The sequence below is a fragment of the Monodon monoceros genome, unplaced genomic scaffold (genome assembly GCF_005190385.1).
Source record: "Monodon monoceros isolate NGI ecotype Baffin Bay Population unplaced genomic scaffold, NGI_Narwhal_1 Super_Scaffold_1, whole genome shotgun sequence".
NCBI lineage: Eukaryota > Metazoa > Chordata > Mammalia > Artiodactyla > Monodontidae > Monodon > Monodon monoceros.
This window is the reverse complement of record NW_021703765.1, coordinates 22,351,565-22,373,331: the sequence shown is the minus strand read 5'-3', so window position 1 is coordinate 22,373,331 and position 21,767 is coordinate 22,351,565. Positions and strand designations below refer to the sequence as shown.

Genomic DNA, 21,767 nt, shown 5'->3' with positions numbered 1-21,767 from the left:
ACAGCCTGAGAATTTGTCCAAAACTTACGATGAAAAGACTTCCTATGGCTAACACCTCTAAGTATTAAGAACAGAATTTTGGTTTTATTAAAATAATCTAGAACTGTCTTTGTTCTTGCTTTTTAACAAACGGCAACAATTTATTCCAGTCAGCATCAAGTCAGTTTCATTAACGGAGTAATATTTTTATCAACCGCAAAACCTTTCCGAAGGTACTTAGGAACTAAAAATTAAAAACTTGTACCTTCATATTAGAAAAAAATTAGTTTTATAGTTTTAGTGATAGAAAGACAAAAATCTGTAACAAAGGATTGAAACTGAGTAAAGTCTAAGTTGGGTTCAGGATTTTAGTTAACATTAATATGTATAAATCATTCACTATTTTATTTACAATTAGGTTAATAGTGGTTATTTGTGGTCAACTATATAAACATGCAACTAACTATACAATCTGACACTAGCCAAATCTCTAGTTTTACCTAATGTGACACTTATTTAAAGAAAAAAGCTAAATTCGGATAGGAGCATAAGCAACAGGGTCACTGGCTGAGGAGGGGAAACACTGTAAAAGGAAATTTTCAATTCTGGCAAACAGCAGTCTCCCAGTCTAAAAATGATCACATGAAAAACACCAAAGAGAATACATTCAAGTTAATGGAAACAAGTCTTTATTAAGTAACTTTTAATATCAGAAAAATAAAACTCTTATAATTCTCTTTACAGCAAATATATAATATCAGTGCTTTGGCCATCTTAAGTTAAAGGCCCTTTATCATAAAATATATGGTTTTAAACTTTACTCAAATTGAATTTATAATCCCTATAACTTCCCTACATATACATAACAAAAGAGTGTAGTAAAATTAGCAAATACTAAACTATATTGATAATTTATCATTCTTAGTTTGTGGTTTTTAGAAACAGTACACGCACCTAATATATGTCGATTCCTTGGCTTATTAGTTGCAGTGTACAATGCAACAAAATACAAAATACATGCTTGGTGAACATTCGTTTGTATCTACAAGACGGCAGCTAAAGATTAGGTTTCAATACTGACATATAACTATCCTACAAGCAATTAGCATTACATCATAATATGCCATCAAGGCAATTTTTTATACTGAAAAAATCAAAATAAAAACCGTTATTTGTAAACTTTTATACGAAATGTAACTCTTCAAGTGGAAATAAAAAATAAAATTTGTCTATTTACTATTCAATACACATAGGATTTCAATTTTTGTTATACTGAGAAAAAAAGCTCTTTGTGTTGGGAAAATAACGCTTCAAAAAATAATTAGTAGAAAACCCCACCAGTATAATGTTCTGTCCGTTCAATGCCAGCACAGGTTTGGGAACATACTGAGGATGAAGTCACAGACATCCACAGGTGAAATGTAAAAAGTGTATCTTAAAGAAATCTTTCCTTTTGATTGGAAATAAGTTTTGAAATGAAGTAAACTGATTGGAGGTCATCACAGCTGCTTTTGTGAATTATGCTAAGGGTGTTATTATCCCTCTCTCCCTCCCCCCTCCCCTAAATTACTAAAAAATAAAAATATATTTATAATGTGCAAGACGAATATGGATTGAACATAAAATGTTTCACATTTTGATCTATAGTCTAAAAATTAATCAATAGCTTGATCAGACTAATGAATGGAATGTTCGTATCCTCAATTATTAGCCAATATAGGTGCATCCCAAAGCCTTTCCTGAAACGGAAAAACCCAGGTGGCCGTTTCCACACTCACCAAGGGAGGCAATGGGTATGAATTCACAATCGACACAAATGCATTCCTGATCCACTGATCATACCAGCCGTGAGCACTCTGGGCGAGATGAAGGTCAATGTAGCAGTTTTTGTCCCAAATTATAACCAGTGATCGAGTAAAGCGCCATCAGCCCCTATCATTACCAGTTAGTCATCACAATGCATTAAAAAGTTACTTGCAATCCTGCAGAATTAGGCATAAGTTGTTGTGAAATAAAAAACAAACAAACCTATTTTGTGAAAACTGGCAGTGTAAAGAAGGCAGCACTGGAAGTGTCTGGATCATCTGTAATGCCAAGTACCCTCCATAAACTCTTAATGTGGTTAGGCTTTGGGACCCATCGTTTTGAAATCTTAGATGTATACACTTTTCTCATAGGTTCACACAACCTATGATTATCTTCACTCAGCCGAGTTGAACGTCAGCTTTAGCAATTCTTACACAAGCTATGTCTCTGGGTCTACAGGATAGTATTAATAATTCAAACCAAACTAATAGACAAGAGACCACTTAGGTTTAGTGTTACCACAGCAGCCTTTTATAAGTTTACTAACAACTTTAGCCTAATCCCAATAAAGCCTGATAACAGTCATAAGAATTCATTAGGAAGTTTACTGGGGGTACCATTATACCCATGCCTTTATGAGTCCATATAGAGATATAGTATTTATGTATATATATATATATATAGTTAAGAGTGAATTTGGATTGCCTGAGTAACAGCTGTCTGGCAAACTGGACATGATGGCGTTCTCTTTTCACAGATCTTGTTGGCACATTCCATGCAGAAGAGGTTGTGGCCACATGGAACTAGGGCAGCAATAACTTCATTCTCAAAGCAAATCACACAGTCGTGCTTTCGTCTTGATTCTGGTGGTGAGCTAGAGGTGGAACCACCATTGGAAGAGGAGTAACTATTGGTACCATTAGAAAAAGCAGGGATGTATATTGGAAGGCCAACATGGCTGCCTGTACTAGGTGGGTCGCTCCTAACCCTCCGAGCAAGTGGGTGTTCAATGCTCTCCGGAAATGTAGGAGACAGACGAGGAGTAGACGGCTGACTTCCTCTGCGCTGAGTCTTCATGTTAGCAGGAGGGTCACTCCCAAAGCCAGAGAGCGGGTTAACTGGTTCAAACGGAGTCCAGATAGTTTGAGCGGATGTTGGTAGAGAGTCAAAGGCAGGAGAATCAACCGCAAGATCTTCTGAGCCTACAGAAGGTAGTGTATCTCCAAACCAAAAGTTTCCTGTGCTAAAAGGGCTTGTTGGACTAAAGTCTGCCAGCCTATTGCTTCCAAAGTAGGAATCTGTGGAACCACTTCCCAGAGAACTGGAACTATCATTTCGATAATTGGAGATCATTCTGGCACGGCTAGGAGGAACTGGATTGGAGGAGAGCCACGCAGAGCCGAGTGTGCCACCTTCAAAGCTTACATCAGTACCGTTGTAATGGAAATCATTCTCTTCATTGAGCTCAATGTAGTTTCCTGTACGCATGGCAATATGCATTTCTATTTCTTCTCGTGCTCGGTCAACATTCTCGGGCATCCCTGTCACTTCAAAGACGGGCTCCTTATCTCTGCTTGGAGTTACTATGTATGTGTGGGTCTGCTGCTGAATTCTTTTAATTGTTGCTCCTTTGGGTCCAACAACTAATCCTACCACACGATAGGGGACCCTGACTTGAACGGTGGTCTGACCAGGCAGATTGGGACTGCACGACAACCCTCCCAGGGCAGGGCCATTTTTGTTTCGAGATGCACGAATCATGGAGAAGTGCTCTGCAGCTGAGAGGATTTCTCTTTTGGCCATGGCAACATCTTCTTTCCGTCCAGTGACAACAAAAATGGGCTCTTCACCACGAACAGGTGTCTTGATATACGTGTTCGTCTTGGCTCTCAGTGCTTTAATTTTACAACCTGTTAGAAAGAAATATTTCGTAAGTATCAACATCTACTTCAATAATATTGATAAAGACAAATCACAGAAAGCTCCTTTCAAGCTAAAAGTCTGCGTCTGGGCAGTTTTTCTTCCCTCTTTAAGTTTTAGAGTTTTTTCTTTATCACAAAAACTTGTCACTAGATGATGATAAAGCTTTCCTAATTCCTAGATCCTGAGGCATACTTTCCTGTTGATCTCTCATTCTCAGGGAGGAGGTGACACCTCTACTGGAGGTCTTTAACTCAAAGGTCAGGCTTATCGCCTCTTCCTCTTGTTATCAGTCATTGCAAATGATGCATGAAATAGGCCAGTTACACTATAAGTGGGTCTGACTTTCAGAACACTAATAGTTTACTACTGTGCAGGGTGTTGGTGGCAAAGAAAAACCATTAATGTACATGTGAGACATTTAACATCATCTTATTTAATCTACATAACAACCCTAAGGATGAGACTATTATACTCCTTTTATTCCTAAGGAATATAAAGCACAGAAAAATTGTATAACATGTCCAAGTTCACACAGCAAGTAAGAGGCAGAGCCAGAGTTAAACCTAGTCTGACTTCATAATCTATATAGTCTTTTTGCTATTCCCAGAACTTCAAATTCCACACAACTATACTGCGATAAAAACTCTTCAACTGACGTCCATTTAACTGTCTTATTATTTTACCTTAACATTACTCTTTCCTCTGTAAAACTCAATTGATGACAATGGCAAAATGCTCAAGGCTAGTACATCATCTCTTTTCTGTTCCATCAGTTGGATTTCAGGCTTCACTAAGAATCAGTTGTTTTGATTCCAATCTGTTTATACTAGCTGCACTCATGCATTAACTAAATTAACAATTACATAAAGCAGTAACATATAAATGTGAGAAGATGCTGAACTTGTATGAAAATTGATTATTTTTAAAAATTTCAATAAAGACGAGTACCTTAAAGAAAAAAAAAAGATGTTGTTGAACTATGGGTGAGACAACTGTAAAATCCTGGGGTAAAAAAACTAACACAGAATAACTTTGCTAAATTCAAAAGAAACATATTGGAAATTGTATGGAATATGGTCATTGAATGTGGTTTTATCAAAGGACTATGCTGGTTGGCAGCCCCATTCTCAAATAAAAGGCTTTGGCCCTAAATCCTGAGTATGTTTAAGTTAAATAAGTAAAATATCTAAGACACCTATGCATAACTACCCATGATTACTTTTTGGAGTAATCACCCATTACCAGTGCCAACTGCGTAAGATTAGAGGGTTTCGAACGGTAACAAAGATGTCAAATATACAACTAAGGCATAAAACTCTGGGGTTATACTTTTCAAAGGTCTTAACGTGAAGCTTGCCAGAAGTACCCTCCACCCCGCACCAAATAGATCTCCTTGCCTCCATTCTTGCCTCACTCCCATCCATTCTCTACAGTCACTTTAGACAGATGATGCCTTCTAAGCAAAGCACCTATCACATGCTCAATTCTTTGCATAAAGTGCTTTAATGGCTTCTTTTTACCATAAGGATAAAGTCAACAGTATGGCACACACAAGGTTCCTCTGTACCTGGTACCTGATTACTTCTCTCTAGCCTTATCTCTGTACCCCTCTCCTTTCCCCCTCCTCACTTCTTAAACTCTGTGGGTGTGCTTCCACCATATTAAGCTCCTATGCATGCTCCCTTGCTTCCATGATCAGAATGTTCCTTTATTCTTGCCCCTTTACTACCAGCTCTGCTTAACTCCTGGTAGCCCTTCAGATTTCAGTTTAGATGCCTCATCCTCTATGGAGCTTCCTCTCCCTCAGGACTGGTTTGTGTGCGCTCCCTAAGCATTCTCAAGGCACTGGGTGGTTGGCTATAAGTACATGCCACGGGGTGGCCATATAACATTTGTTGAAACAAAGATCATTTTTCTATATAAGAACACTGGGCCCTTCTTATACACATTGCTTTGCATCTAAGCATTTTTGTTGAGCTTTCCCGGCCTTTCATATTCTGGCCCCATAATGCTAGTCCAACCCTGTTGAAGGGAGTTGATTATGCTAACTTTATGCTATGAAGCTATTGAATATGTTATTCAATAACAACTTTACTCAACCTAGCACTGAACTTTTGGATCTGAACCACAAATGAAGATCCTGTTTCTCCTTCCAACAAATTGTAGAACTTAGAAACGGCCGCTTTCTCACTGCTGGATCTTAGGTACCTATCATGAAAACACTTTCAGAGTCAGGTTTTCTCTAACCTGAAGGTTATATTCAAGACTAGGGGGTGGGGGTGGGTGGGTGGTGTAGCTAAAAGCAAAACTGCAAAGAAAGCACTTAGTGCAGTAACTGGAGGAGGTAAGAAGGGCCGAGTGCAATCAGTCAAATTTACACAACTGTAAAACATGAAAGTTTTTATTATAGAGTGCTGCTGTAAGTTTATATCTACAATGAACTACAAGGTTAATTTGATAGTGTAACTTCTGAGCATAGGAAAATATATCTGCTTTTGCTCCACAAAAGAAAGTGAACTGGAAGACCAGAACAATAAAACTTCTACGTCTACTTATCATTTATACAGGCTAAATCTCTAGGAAACTCCCTCAGTCAGCACAGTAGGTGCTGCTTGAGGTTGAGAACTGCAATCATTTTCCATTGGCCAATACATGACTGATGGAGAGATGCCTAAGAAAGTCTGAAAGGGTGGAATGAACGCCTAATTCTTTACACTACACACGCATGGGAGTTACTATCATTACCTGGACACATGAGTTTCTTCTCTGAGCTACAACTCAACAAGAAGGCAGTCTGCTAGAATCACACATTTCTAACAAAGAGGGTCCTGATCATCTTGCAGAAAAACACTGGGACACTTCTATTAAGGACAAAGGGAGAGTTAGCTTGAGAGTCTAGGGTTGGCCCCTCTCAACCCTTACTGTAGTGAACATTAGAAAGCTGCATTAAGAAACTTCTCTAAATGCTTCTGAGACTATAAGCAACTGTCAGGTGCACCTTAGTAGAATACTTTAATACCTAGTAGGTATATTAACTAAGAAAATATGCCTAAAGGTACACAGACACTATTGGGCCTATGGATGGTACAAATAAATAGATGGTTAATACATGGCTCATTAGGAAGACAGAGAAGACAGATGGAGTGTGGACCATCTCTCAGATAGGGCCGTAAGATAGGCCTACCCTGCCCAAAAGGGTCATGTGCTTAGGTTTTGCAGATCAGGGGAAAGAGGGAACAGAAAGCAAAGCCAACCCCTTATACGCCACTGCCAAGAGAAACAAGTATTTCTTTTCGCTCCTAAATTTTATAAGACAGTTTTAACACAGCAGCCTTAACTCAGATCAGGAAACCTATAGGAAACCTCATCAATCACATTATTGTTTCTTTGAGAACATGCATATTCTGAGCTCCCAACAACCAACACATGGTTTCTAGAATATATATACACGTTATAAAGTTTGGGACAATTTGAATAGGCAGAGCTCTAAACAGATGGCACAGACTAAGGAGAAAAAACCAATTTGTTTTACTATTTTGCAGGTAGAGGAGGTAAAAAAACTTTTTGGAGTATTTTAGATTGAGTTTCTATTTGAAAGTGCAATGATATTTTAAAAAACCATTGAAAAGTTTATAGTCTCAGAGTGTCACAAAACTCATAAGCCATAAAGGTACTGAAAAATTAGACTGCACTTTAAAAAAAATTGCTGCACGGCAAAACTCACCGAATACAACGTAAAAAAAATTATTTACAACTCACATCACAAATGGCTAATTTCTCTCTTACACAGGTACTCATATACCTACCCTTATATATCAAAACACCAAAACCCAACAGAAAAAATAGGTGAAAGAAATACCTCACAGAAAAGGAAATATATAAATGGCTCCAAACATGAAAATTCCCATTTTCATGTGAACTGAGGTAACATTTTCCATCTATAAGACTGTCAAATATCAAAAACAAATAAACAGTGCTAGTAAGAATGGGGAAAAAAACCCCTCATATTTAGCTGCTGAGAGTATAAACTCCTCAAGGGCAGTTTGCAATATCCATCAATATTACAAGTCAAGTATCCTTTTGCCCCTACAATCCCACTCATAGAATTGAGTCTGTAGGAATACTTGCACAGGAGCAAATGACCTTTGCATTATATTACTGTTTGTATTAGTGTGAGGCTGGTATAGCTACATAAGGGAATACTCTGCTGTCATAAAACTGGTTGACTTAGGGAGACAGGGTAGGAGGGTGACAATTTTCCTTGTACACTTTTATTTCTTACAAATTTTGAACCATACAAATGCATTAGTTTTTTTTCCAAAGAAATATTAAATTAGAAAAAATTTTAAATTAGTTATGAAGAAATGATACATTTTATTACACTAAGCATATCAATCAGACTTTTGGCTAGTTCTGAGATTTAAAAAAAATTTATGAACAGCAGAGTAAACGATTTCATAACCTCTAAGCTGAATAAGTCCAAGAAGTAAGGACTAATTGTTTTCTTACAGCTACAAATAAAATCCGACATATGGCAAGCTCTATACCAGACTGCGTAGAGATTAAGAACTAATGACTTGCATAGCTGCAATTTTGATTTGGAAGTAAATTCTCCCAAGAGAAAGCCTCCAACTTACCTCCCTCCTGTAGGAACCCACTTCCCCTTTCACTATCACTGTGGCTGGGACTGTGTTTCACCTTAAAACTCTTCAGCTGCAGCCAGAATTCTGGTCCTCTCACTCCCTGGTAGAGTAGCAAAGATTGGGTCTTGCTTCTCCAGGGTAAAGAGAGCCTCTTCCACCAGTTGCCTGAGCAGTTAAGAGGGAGAGGTCCTCTGTTGCTGGGAGAGGAGTTGAAGAAATGGAATTGAAATGATATCTTCAGTGTTTCTGAAACCATGGTTTGCCATATCAATTGAATAGGTTCCAAATGTTTCAGTAAATATGTGTACAATGGGCTGCAACATAAAATGTTCCTTTGCAAGGGGTGGGGGGGTGGGGGGGGACGGGTCACAGTCAGAAAAGCTTAAAAGCACTAGACTAGATCTTTAAGGCCACTTTTTAATTCCATGAAACAGGTGGAATGACATACTTAGAAGAACCAGATGTAGAATTACAGTCTGTAATGTAGATATGATTCCAGTCCAAATTAATTCACCTTAAAATAGGAAGATTATCCAGATTACATGGGTGGCCCTGACCTAATCACGAGTCCTTTAAAAGAGTTTTCTCCAGCTGGCTTCAGAAGTAGTCAGATGTGCTCTGGCTAGCCCGGAAGCAAGCAGACCATCTGTGCTTGATCTGTCCATGAAGGCCTCGTGGCAAGGAACTACAGGTGGCCTGTAGGAGCTGAGAGCTAGAAGGAAAATGGAGGCCTCAATCCAGAAATCTTGTTCTGTCCTTTAATTTTTTTTTTTTTTTTGCAGTACGCGGGCCTCTCACTGTTGTGGCCTCTCCCGTTGCGGAGCACAGGCTCCGGACGCGCAGGCTCAGCGGCCATGGCTCACGGGCCCAGCCACTCCGCAGCATGCGGGATCTTCCCCGACCAGGGCACAAACCCATGTCCCCTGCATCGGCAGGCAGACTCCCAACCACTGCGCCACCGGGAAGCCCTGTCCTTTAATTTTGCTTATTACCTGCTTTAGTTTTTTAGTGTTACCCCACATAGTGGCTTCAATGTCACAAATTTTTTAGTTTACAATTCTGTAGGTCAGAAGTCTGACATGGGTCTCAACAGGGCTAAAATCAACGTGTTTGCAGGGCTGTGTTTCTGGAAGCTCCAGGGAAGAATCTATTTCCTTGCTCATTCAGGTTATTGGCAGAATTTAGTTGCTTACCATCATAGGACTGAGCTCCCTGCTTTCTTGCCGACTGTCTGCTGAAGGCCATTCCCAGCTTCTAGAGGCCACTGACATGGCTTGTGGCCCTGTCTCTCCATCTTCAGAACCAGCAATGGAGGTTGAATCCTTCTCATACTTAAGATCTCTCCCCTTCTTGTATCCGACCCAGATGGGAAAGTTCTTCTGCTTTTAAGGACTCCTGTGTTTACACTGGGCCCACCCAGATGATCTCAGACAACCTCTCCATCTCAAGGTCCATACTCCATATACATATTCAGAGTTTCCAGGGATGTAGGGTGTAGTCATCTTCAGGGAAAGGGGGTTTATTCTGCCTACCGCATTACCATTTTTCCCTTTCTCCAATTATTTCCTCCATTCTTCCAGGTCCCTGGCTTTTGAACAAAGGAAAGTATTTGGTTCAGAAAAAATTTAAACCCTAACCCAAGAAGAGAGACCCAATGTCCAGGGCAGTCGCCAGATATAAGTAGCTAGATATAAATACAAGAAAAGTCTGGGGATCATGGGCACTGGAGTAGGGTGAAGGGATAAACTATTGATAAAAATCAAAATAGGTAGAAAAGAAATAGATAAGCCAGGGTGCTGACAAAGACAGAGTGTTTATGTTGAGACATAAGTGATTTGGTAAGAGATGCACAAGTAAAACCTGGCCTCCACTTGTCCTAAGGGATTTGGCTAGGTGTTCCTAGCTAAATCACTCCTTCTTTGGCCCAAAACATTCACAAGCCTGATGCTTAAACTTACCCATTCAAATATTAAATTCCCTATAAAGGTGCTGGTGCTAATTCCAGGTGATATACAGGAACTATCATAATTTCTGCTCTCAAGGAGCTCACAGTATAGAAAGGAAAGGAGCTCAGTCATGAGAACAATATGGATATAATACTGATATAAGATAATACTGATATAAGATAACTGCTTTAATGAAAATAGGCATACAAAGCAGTGGGAGCACAGAAAAGGAGAGGGCTTTGTTGCTTATAGAAAATGAAAGAAGACTTCAAAGGCATTTGAACTTAAGCTTGAAGAAAGTAGTTCTGCCAGGTGGGAAGGAAAGTAGAGGGAACTGCAAGTGCCAAAGCAGGAATCAAGAGCACAAGATGGCCACACCTGGCTCAGTGTTGTGGGAGCTTTAAGTGACTGGAGGGTAGAATGGCAGGAGAGCACGTCAGATGGGGGATGATTCAGTCTTTAACATGAGGCAAGGGAGTTTAAAGTCTATCTTGTAGGTGCAAAGAACTTTTGTTTTTTTTAAAGAAGTCCCAAATGTTATGTGAAGTGTTGCAGATTTTCGACAGAGGATTTTGTTTTCCAGAAATTAAATTCACTGTATTTCCCATTCATTTCATCAATCAGCTACAAATATAAGGTGATTTAAGAAAGCTAAAACCCTTATAAACACACACCAAAACTACGAGTATTTTCACTTTGGGTCATCCTTGGGGTATATCTTTCTTCAGAAATTCTCTCCAAAAGGTTTTATTTTAAAAGGGAAATCAGTATATACACACACATACAGAAACACACTTTAATAACAATGAAGAGGGGGAGTGAAACTCCTTGAGTAGTTCTTTTTACCTTCAAGAAAATTAGAACTCTGGGCTTGATATTTAAATTACCCCCAGCTCCCACCCCATCCATCTCCTAATTAAGTGGCCATGACTTACCTTCTCCCAGATGTTATCATCTCCTAAACATGCCTTATTCTTCCTTATCTCTACCCAGATATTTCCCTAAATAACCTGGAAAACCCTCCTAGTACTTCCCCTTCCCCTCCGCCCCCCCAAATCTTCTGAGTAATAAACACAGTCATTTGGAAAAGATGAAGACTGTGTGTGTGAAAGGCTCTATGAACTCAAGAATAATACAAATATAGATATGACTTTATCACAGCTACCACTTACTAATACTATTCCGAGGTCTAGTTTAAAGGAAATAATGTAAGGGAAAAAACCTGATTATCTGCAGCACTGGGTTCTAATCTACCACCAGAGTTTGCTTGTGGTTTTAATGTTAGGTCATTCAACCTCTAGCTCCTTTCCAATGCTTTTATCTTTTGACCTAGTCCCTTTTCTCCTAGGAAATACAAAATCACTTCTGAAGTCTAAAAAGCACTTGGGAAATCAGATACTACCATATCCCACATGCGTACATCTATTCTTCCTTTCCTCAAGAAAAGTAGGTTGAATTATAGCTGGGAACATAAGACTTTGAACAGACCATCACACACCATCTTTGGGAGCTCTAACAGGCCACCAAACCTCTATCTCTCCCTTTATGGGTGAGGAACTATAATTAAAGTTACTTCTCTCATTTGGTTGTTGCAAGGATTAAATGAAATAATGTATTAAAAATACTTATTACAATGCCTGTGTTCAGTAAAGGACAGCTTTTTTAGGCTACCTAACCCCCCTCCCCCCCACCATTTCAAGTATTTCATGAGTAAACTGAGCCAATAGGCTTGGCTTTGAAATAGTAAAATTCGTAGCACTTTTCAGTTTTCCAAACTCTCCTATATTTTCATTTAATCATAACAGAGTGATGATTGGCTTAATAGCTTTAGGAAGGATAGGAAAGAGCTAAACTGAAAGAGCTTAGAGACATCTCCCAGCTGGAAAGTCAGATCTCAAACACAAGTTGCCTTAATAATTCCATACTCCTCTCACTACTCCATACTATTTTTCTCTAAAAGCATTAGAAAAACACGTTATTTTATATGTACATTTCATGATATATTAGAATTAATGAGGGGATCATATTCTTTAATGATTTTAAGATCCCTTTCCTCTTGGAAGAGTCTAGACAGACTATTCAAAACACCTATAATTTTACAAGGACTCAATTTTTCAGTATTAAGAGCTTCACAGACTGATGAACATCAGCTAAATCCCAGTAAGAGAGTGTTTCTTATGCACACAACTTAATCCAACATTTAAATAAATTGTTTAGATTAGCAATGCAATGGATTCCTAAACGCACAATATAGAAACAGCTTTCCTTTCCTGGGTTCAAGGGCCCTTCTTGTAGCTCTAGTCAAAATTTTCTGAAATTTTCTGTTAAGAATACTGTTTCACTTTAAACATCACTATGTCAACACTTCAAACGGCTTCATTTATGTGATCTTAGTTTTGATTACCAGTATTCATATGGACATCTAATGCCCTAAATCAAGTAGCATCTAAAACAAACAGATCCAAACAACTTTAGGCTGACTGGCTCCTCAAGTAAAGGCAAGAGGGAAGAAAACGCCACATGAAAACTAAAATGATAAATAATAAAATGGCAAGTTTCTAATCCAACTATTCAGTTCAATAAAATAAACAGCAAGTATCTGCTATGTTTCAGGTACTTTATCTGACATTAAGATGACTGAGATTCAGTTCCGCCCTCACTGACTTGTACCAAACTTCAAGCACCAAAAGGATTTGGTGTCTACATGTGTTCAAGTACAGATATTGATCTGTCATTTTCTTTTCTTATACTGTTGGCTACTGGTGGTGTTCAAGCCTTTTATATCCTCGCTGCTTTGTCTGCTTGTTCTACCACTTACTGAGTTGGAGTGTTCAAGTCTCTAATTCTATTAGCTTGAGACCCTGGATAAGTTATTTGTATCCCCATAGATCTGTTTCCTTATCTGTATGGTGGAAATAAGAATGGATCAAATGAGATGATATTACTACCTGACACATTTAAATGTTTGTTATATTTTTTTTAAAATCAGATGAATCAATTTTCTATAGAAAGTTTAAAAACATTAAAAAAATTTAAATCCTGAAGATAAAACTTATATTTAGATTGTGAAAAGCATGTTAAGGTATTATAAACTTTACGAAACTGGGAGGAGATATGTTGAAGTCAATCTAATTGGTAATTTGAAACCTGGTTTACTTTTACATGATTTTAGGAACTCTTTTTGGACAAAAATAAGAACATAAGAGCTACAAGAGATAATCTAGTTCAATCTCATATGTGAAGAAAACTGAAGCTGAGAACTGCCCAAAGTTATAAACTAATGATTCCTAAAATCCCCAATTCCCTAAATACACCATTCTCTCAACCTGACTTATTTTCCTAGTTGATTCTTAGAAGTGGAGAATTCCCTGCATACATAAACGTATTTTTAAAAACAGAGGTTAAACTAAATTAAAAAACCCCCTCCTTTTTCACGTAGTTTAGACAAGAGGATCGACATACTTAACAAAAGAAGGGCTCATATTTGGCCTTTCACAAAAGCTGTGACACCCAGAAGAGGGTGTAAATTAGAGATGAAAGGCAGAACAATTTTCCTAACTGGGGATTTTAAAATTAGATTCATGCCCTTTGGAGGATGTTAATAGAAAGCTGAGAATTACCTCTGTTTGGGAATCATATAATGGAATCAGATTCATTCGTAAATGAGTCTCTTCCAGACTATAGACTAGCTTAGGTCTTTACCGGGAAATACATTTCAAAAGTGCTGATTTTAAATAAAATTTTAAGACATTGTAAACTTTAAAAAATATCTAGTGGTATATATGTCCTATGAAAAACTTACTAAAATGACAATTTTTGGTTTCAACTAGCATTTGCTCAGCGTACAAATCTAGCAGTAAAAAAAATTATAAACTTTACCCTGCCTCATATATAATTTATTACCTCTATACTTTCCACTGTACAGTGAATCTGTACTAATGACATCTTCTCATACCTGATCCTCACAACGGGGAGCGGGTGGGGGAGGGCTGGGAAGAACAGCTGGATGGACTAGCTTCCCCCCAGCAGAGGAAACTGAGACTCAGTGAGGTTAAGCGATTTGTCCATGGTAAAGCCAGCTCTCTAACAAGTCTCCTAACTCCAAGTTCAATGTCCTTTCCTGCAGGTACTGGTGGAAAGGTAGAAGATAAGCCAAAGGGGAGGGGAGAGTGGTATAGAAAGGGGGACAGTAATAAAAAGGTCAGCCCAAAGGGCAAACATTTTACACTGGTAACCTTCTAGTAGTTTGGAACTATTACCTCCCCACTCTCCTCTAACTACGTTTAAGATGAAACTACTTTATGCTTACCTTCAACTACATCTGCAGCTCATGAAAAAATTTTATTATTTTAAGGCCTAGTCTTATTATTTCACGATACCACTTTACTTGTGGTCAAATCAGGCTCCCCTGCACACAATGAACTGCAGTTTTTGCTTACTGAACACAGGCAACAAACCATGCCCACACGAATTGTTCTTAAATCTCGAACACTGGCATGAAAGGTGCTATAATTATGCAGCGTAACTTAAAATTCTCAAAATCAGTCATGGAATAAAGCCTCAAAGTATTCAAATAACATTATGCTGTGCATATTCAATTTAGCATAGTTTGGCTTGGTATCACTAGTATTAGAATATCATTTTAAAAGCTTAAATATCAGATGTAATCCTTATAAATGTCTATATGGTACCTAATGGTAGTACGGGGAAAAAGTTAAAAGTAAACATGCATTATGGTATATAAGCCATTTGAGAAGGATTAAGATGCAGTTTAATAAATATATCACTTTAGAATCACCTGAAGATCAATGGGATTTTAAAACAGATTATCCATAATCTGTTTGGAGTTTCCTAAAGGAGTTTTTTTTTTTTCTTTTTGCCTGCGCTGCGCAGCATGTGGGATCTTAGCTCCCTGATCGGCCAGGGATCGAACCTTGCCCCCTGCAGTCTTAACCACTGGACTGCCAGGAAAGTCCCTAAAGGAGTTTTTAAACTGTGAATACACTTTCCTATTTAATATCTTACGGTCACTTTTATTTTTTTAACATCTTTATTGGAGTATAATTGCTTTACAATGGTGTGTTAGTTTCTGCTTTATAACAAAGTGAATCAGTTATACATATACATATGTTCCCACATCTCTTTCCTCTTGCATCTCTCTCCCTCCCACCCCTCTAGGTGGTCACAAAGCACCGAGCTGATCTCCCTGTGCTATGCGGCTGCTTCCCACTAGCTATCTATTTTACGTTTGGTAGTGTATATATGTCCATGCCACTCTCTAACTTTGTCACAGCTTACCCTTCCCCCTCCCCATATCCTCAAGTTCATTCTCTAGTAGGTCTGTGTCTTTATTCCCGTTATGACCACTTTTATCTATAATTTTTTCATTTTAAGTTTAAATTACAAATCCTATAGGGCATAAATTACATTTAAAAAATTGTCACAATCCCACAGATTTTAAAATAATACTGTGGTAAACATCATGAATATTTTGGCTCTTTCCTGTAGGCACATGATTGTAATGTAATTACTCGCCCACTTGAAGTTAGGTGTGTCCAGATGACTTGCTCTGATTAATGAAATATGAGCGGATGTGATCATTATTACTTCTGGGTCTAATATTTAAAGACCAGGGTGTGCTGTGCCACTGTCTCTCATCCTTCTGGCGCAGGGGAAGACCAGCTAACACTTGAGATGGTGGCTGCTTCACTGGTCTAAGACTCTGAATGACTAAAATGAGCACAGCCCCTGTGAATAAGAAATACACCACTGTTGTTTCAATACTGAGATGCTGGGGTTCTTTGTTATCACAGCATCATTTAAGCCTATCTGAATAGAGGTGCCATTTGCCTATCAGGCATTTAGACATCAGTTCATTCTAGTTCTATCACCTTAGACGAATATAGTAATGTGTGAAAACTGTCTGCTCAAGCTGAGGAAAGGTGAATGAGATTAACAGAGTGGTTCGAATTAATTTCAGATTTAACTTAACAAAAGTAGATGTGCTTATCACTTACAGTTTCATATATGTACAATTCATAGTCCCCAGAGGTGGTGTAGATATGATTATACCCAGCTGAAGAAGAATCTGAAGCCTAGAAAGTTTAAGTGATTTGTCCAAGACCACAAAGTGAGTTACTGGCACAGAGTAATCAGAATTTAGGAATTTTCATTTCTGATTGCTGGCTCTTTCCAATATATCACAGCTGAGCAGAGACTGTTAAAGGCAAATTGGGACAGTTTGCAACAAATATTTTTATATTAAAACATACATTCTAAAACATTTTTGTATTCAGTTTAAGACAAAAGCAATAAATTCTTCAATCTGTACAAATATTAAATTCATTCAAAACCAAATCCATAAAATATTAAGCACTGTCTTATAACTACATTCCACCTTTCCTTGAAAACTTAAAATGTAAGAACTATCTAGAATTCCAACCCACAGACATTGTTGGAAATTTTCCTCAATGGAAATCTCTAACAGATTAATAGTTCTCAAATACTTGATTCCCTGGATCATTTTGGCCACTGGCATTTCTAACAGGGGGCAGAAAATACACCCTTGAATTACCACTTTATTTTCCATTTCCTCCCTAGTGAATCAAATAGTTCATTAGCTGAGTAAGGCAGGAAGAAAAGGCAGTAGATTCCCCACCCATTTGCAAAACAATTATAATAATCGAACCTTCCCCAATGGTCCCAGAGCTAATACAAACTATTATTTAGATTTTAAAGCCTAGAATAATGACAACATTTAATTTTTAAAGCTAGCATATATATACACACAAATTAACTTTCTGAATTATAAATGACAGTGAATTTCTAGTTAGACACATTAGAACTAGAATGTTAGAATGACCTGTGCCTTCTGTGTAGTACACACCAAAATTTTATTAAGTAAATTAATTTGGACAGTGATGATATTTTAAGTTGTGCATATTAGAAATACAGTACCCCAACCCATGATTAGGGCAGAAATTAACCCAAAATATTATTAGCCTTTCTGAGCAAGATGCTTCAATACTGAGGCAGCAATGTAGAATGAGAACTTTATCTTTACTAGCAAACAAACTGGTCTAACCCCAAGTTCCACTATCTGAGCAAGATACCTATCAGCACCTCAGTTTCTATGTCTAAAATGGGGATAAACACCTAGCAGAGTTAAATGGCATGTAATATAGTAACTGGCAGAGAGAATGCCAACAATCCCCCCTCTTCCACAAAAGAGACACCGGGCTTTAGCATTATTCTGAAACGATTTCTCCTCATGAAATGTATATTTTTTCTTAAACAGGGAATTTATGTACAAGACCAAGCTTTCTCTTTTTAGAACTTGGAAGAGCGGTTCCACCCTAGGAAAGTGGGAAAATTTTTTCACAAGGATGTATTTAAGACAACTTCAAGCAATGTAACATATTAACTGTTTAAAAAGTGACAATATACACAATCACTGGGGATCAGTGGAGAGAGAGCAGCTCAATAAAAAGAAAAAAATTTCTAAGAAGGTCTAGCTCAGTGATAGCCAAAGTAGGGTGCAAGAAAATTCACTGGAGTGCAGAAAAAAAAAAAAAATCAAAACACTCCAATTTCCATCTTTACCTCATCCTTTTAAAATTGTTTACATGTTTTATAATGTACAGTATATCAGCATATGTATTATTCATAAATATCCAGATACTGAGAGTATTAGTTTAAATGTTTTTTGACAGTATACAATTTAAAAAAGCCAGAAATAGCCCTTCTTGACTAGGAGGCTAGAGAACACACATAGACCATCAAGTAAATAACTAATGAAAATAGTTAAAGAAGTACATTAATCTTAAACAGTAATATAAAACCTTGGATTACAAGTCTTTAGCCTCTTTTCAGTTCCTGGCTTTCTTGTACAGTGTTGTTGGTTTCAAAATGAGATGCACACTTAAAAAAGGGGGCCAATTGAACATTTGCAAATGACCATATGCTGCTGGGGAGTATAAATATGAGGTCAACGCTCTGCAAACTTTCATCACAATCAAAAGCAGCGGTTAGTTTTTCTGAAAGACAATGGAGCTAGAGGCCATCTACATGAGTTGCTAGTCTATATGACTCAGAATTCCATTTGTCCTACTCTTTGCTTCAGAGCTGGTCACAGATGTCTCCATCTGTGACATAGTTATTTCCAAAACCAATTAGGAGATGTCAAACAGAAAATTATGACTTCAGGTAATGAATAAAATGGCAGGAAGGAATAATTCTTAAGGAGGAAAATTTTGTTCATTCAAGGCAAAAAGTAAACTAAATGATTTGCCCTGTTTATTCACTTAAGGAAAGGGGAAATGATCACACTGTAAAAGGATGCAAACATTAGAAGTTGCCTGCAGGAGTGCGAAAATAACTTTACAGGTTTTATCATGGTGCTGCTGAGGGGTGTTCGTGGCAAAGGGAGTCAATGATCCACTAGTTGAATGGTTCAGAACAGGAAAAGGATAAGACTTTTTGTTCTTAAGATAAGATAGAGGATGACATACTTTTAACAGTGCTGTCAACTCTGGGAAAATATTAAACGTAAAAGGAATAGTCAGCAATTTGTCTCCATGCCCTAAGACATAAATAGATTCACATTTCCTTATTAACCAGTAAGCTCGGCCCTAAAAAGAAAAACTAAAGACCATTTCATTGCTATAATTTGGTACAAAATACAAACTTGGAATAAATTCAGTTTACTTTTAAATAATGGATCTGCATAAAGGTAACAGTCTGCATAATTAAGGAACATTTAATCATGCTTTAAAGGGTATAATACAGAAGACAAAAATTTGTATTAAACTAAATATACAAAAGATATCAGTATCTTGTCCCCTAGTAAAACTGTCCTGTAAGTGTTCTTTTCCTTCATTATCCTAAACTGTCACCATAAGCACACTGAAGCAACTTGTGCTGAGGAAGTGTCACCGTAGTAAGGCCTGAACAGACACCTTCCCAGCCCCTTTTCACCACTCTCCTAAGTATCAGACCCTAAGTATCAAAAAAAAAAACTTCCCCTCCCCCCCAGCAGCAACTTTCCAACCATACCTAGAGATCATTTCTCCACACCTTTCCTCATACTGTCCCTCATTCTTTCTTCCATCTCCATTTGTTAAAGTCCTATCCGTTCTCCAAGACCCTCCAGGGTTGATGTTCTTATACGTACCACTTTGTCACACACTATAGTTAATGCCATTAACTACAGATTAGATTAGCGCCATTCCGCTGTTTATTAGACTGTTAGCTTCTTAAGGGCAGCCGAGTTAGTCTGAATTAACCTCACATTCCCAACTGCCATAAACTCAAGGCCTGGCAAAATACAAACCTGATACATAGCAATTCCCCGATGTTGTTATCTGAATAACCAACTCATTCTGAGTCTATAATTTGAGATGTTACAATTTTATCCTATGTGAGGTGAAACAGTTCTTTCCTGGATTAGTATCTTCAGTATTGCAAAAACGAAACAACACAAACAAACGAAAAAAACAAAAAAAGGCATGCAAAATTTATCTACCAAACTACAGAAATAAACTCTTAATTGAAGGGCATCAGCTTTGAACACTGCCTTTAAGTACCAGTCACCAGGCAGTCTGAAATACGCTATTTCCTCTAACCAGATTTCAGATGGATTTTTCTTATTAAAATCCTAGAGGTAAGAGATGAGCCAACTCTGATACTTGAAACCACCATTTCGACAGACCTCTTATTTATGTGTACTCTAGACCACTTGGGAAAGATGAGATCATTTAAGCAGCAGCGCCATCACTTCTCTTTATTTGACCCCGACAATGCTCTCAACCTAACAGGAGAAAGACATGCATCAACCAGGTTAAATCATACTGTAATAAGGCAGCGGCAGGCAATATTTACTCCTTCAATAAAGGGGGAAAGAGCTACACTAAAGAGCATAAGACCTTCCCTAAAAATGTCGGATACAGAGGTACTCTGGGCATCCCTTCCCCCACCTCCACAAATCTACTCCTGGAATCTGAGACCTAGGTCCTTTGTCTGAGCAATGTGGGAGGAGTCTGTCTGCAGTACTGGTGTGCTGGCAAGTGAAGAGAATTTACTGAAAACTGTATAAACGCATGAAGTTCCTTAACTCAATTACTTTACTGTCCAATTTTTCTTCATCGTGCACCCTAAAGTGCTCTAAAAGGTACCCAATGTGCCTTTTCGAGAGTTAAAATGTATCGAAACGAATACAGTAAGATCAACAGAGAGCAAAAAACCTAAGTTTTTGAACAGCGGAGGGGCGGGCGGTAAGAACGACCACTTGAACATCCCCTTTCCTCTCGAACAAGCTCTTTCTACAAGCCTCCATTTCTTCTTCCCAACAAGCCGTCCTAAGGCAAGCTGAGCGCTTTTACAAAGACGGTCGGCTGCGCAAACTTGCAATCTCAAAGCTTTCTATGCACAACACCGAATCCACAACCGACCCGACCTTTTACCACCTCACTGAGGTTTTTGGTGCCACGCCAGCCGGGTGTTCCAGGAATAAAGCCCGAGTAAAGTGAACACCGCCGGATAGGGTGGCTCGAGAAACTTAGCACCTTTTATCACGCAAGATGAGAGGAACACCGTGGGGTATTCGCAAGGTGACCCATCTTCTCATCTCGTCGACCCTCAGCTCCTCCCAGACCCCTTCCCGGTGGACCTGGAGGACTCTCCGGGTTCGCCTTTTCTGCCCTAAGCTCCTTTCTTTCGTCTCCCCACCCACGCCCGGGGGCCAAGCCCAGCTGGACACCCCCCACACCCGCACTCACCCTGGCGACCGACAATCTCGGCAACATGCTCGGAGCTGGGCACCGGGACGCACTCGGTGGTGTTGACGCTCTTCCTCCGGAGCAAGGCCGCCTGCTCCCCGTTCAGGGCGGCCGCCGCCGCCCCGCAGCCGCCTGGGCCGTAGGCGTGGGACAGCATCGCCGCCATCATGCCCTGGGCATCGTCCCCTCCGTAGAGCACCCCCGCCGCCGCGGCCGCCTCCCGGGCATCGAAGCCGGCGGCGGGCAGCAGGACCGACCCCAGGGACCCGCCCGGGATCGGCTGGGTCTGAGAGGCGGCGGCCGCTGGCGGCGACAGCAGCAGCAGAGACGGCCGGTCCTCCTCCTCTGCCTCCTCCAGCTCCTCCTCCTCCTCCTCCAGCAGGTCTCCGTCCAGCTCCGCTTCCTCCCCCTCCTCCTCCTCGTCCTCCTCCAGCTCCAGCTCGGCCGCCTCCGAGACCCCGGGCCGGCCAGAAGGAGCCCGCTCCTCCGGAGACAGCCCCGCCGCCCGCCGGGCCTGGCCCTGCGCCGCCGCAGCCCGGAGCGTCGGGGCGCCGGACTCCGCCGGGCTGGGGTCGTCGAGGCCTAGCGCGGCCAGGCGCTCCCTCAGCAGGAGCCCGTCCCCCTCGAGCTCCGGGCCACCCGCGGGCGGTGGCAGCGGCGGCGGCGGCGGCGGCGGCGGCGGGGGCGGCTGCGGC

The 21,767-nt window shown here is 39.6% G+C and overlaps 1 protein-coding gene across 1 annotated transcript in view; it reads right to left on the bottom strand.

Moving 5' to 3' along the window:
• Positions 1-645: 645 nt before the first annotated feature.
• Positions 646-21,767, bottom strand: part of MEX3C (mex-3 RNA binding family member C) — a 21,569-nt gene continuing 447 nt past the window's right edge. Inside the window, exons 2-3 of the mRNA XM_029217759.1 lie at positions 21,073-21,760; positions 646-3,695 (exon numbers count right to left, since the gene is read on the bottom strand). Coding sequence (XP_029073592.1) covers positions 2,470-3,695; positions 21,073-21,760 — 1,914 coding nt within the window. The 3' untranslated portion in view covers positions 646-2,469. The remainder of the gene's footprint in view (positions 3,696-21,072; positions 21,761-21,767) is intronic.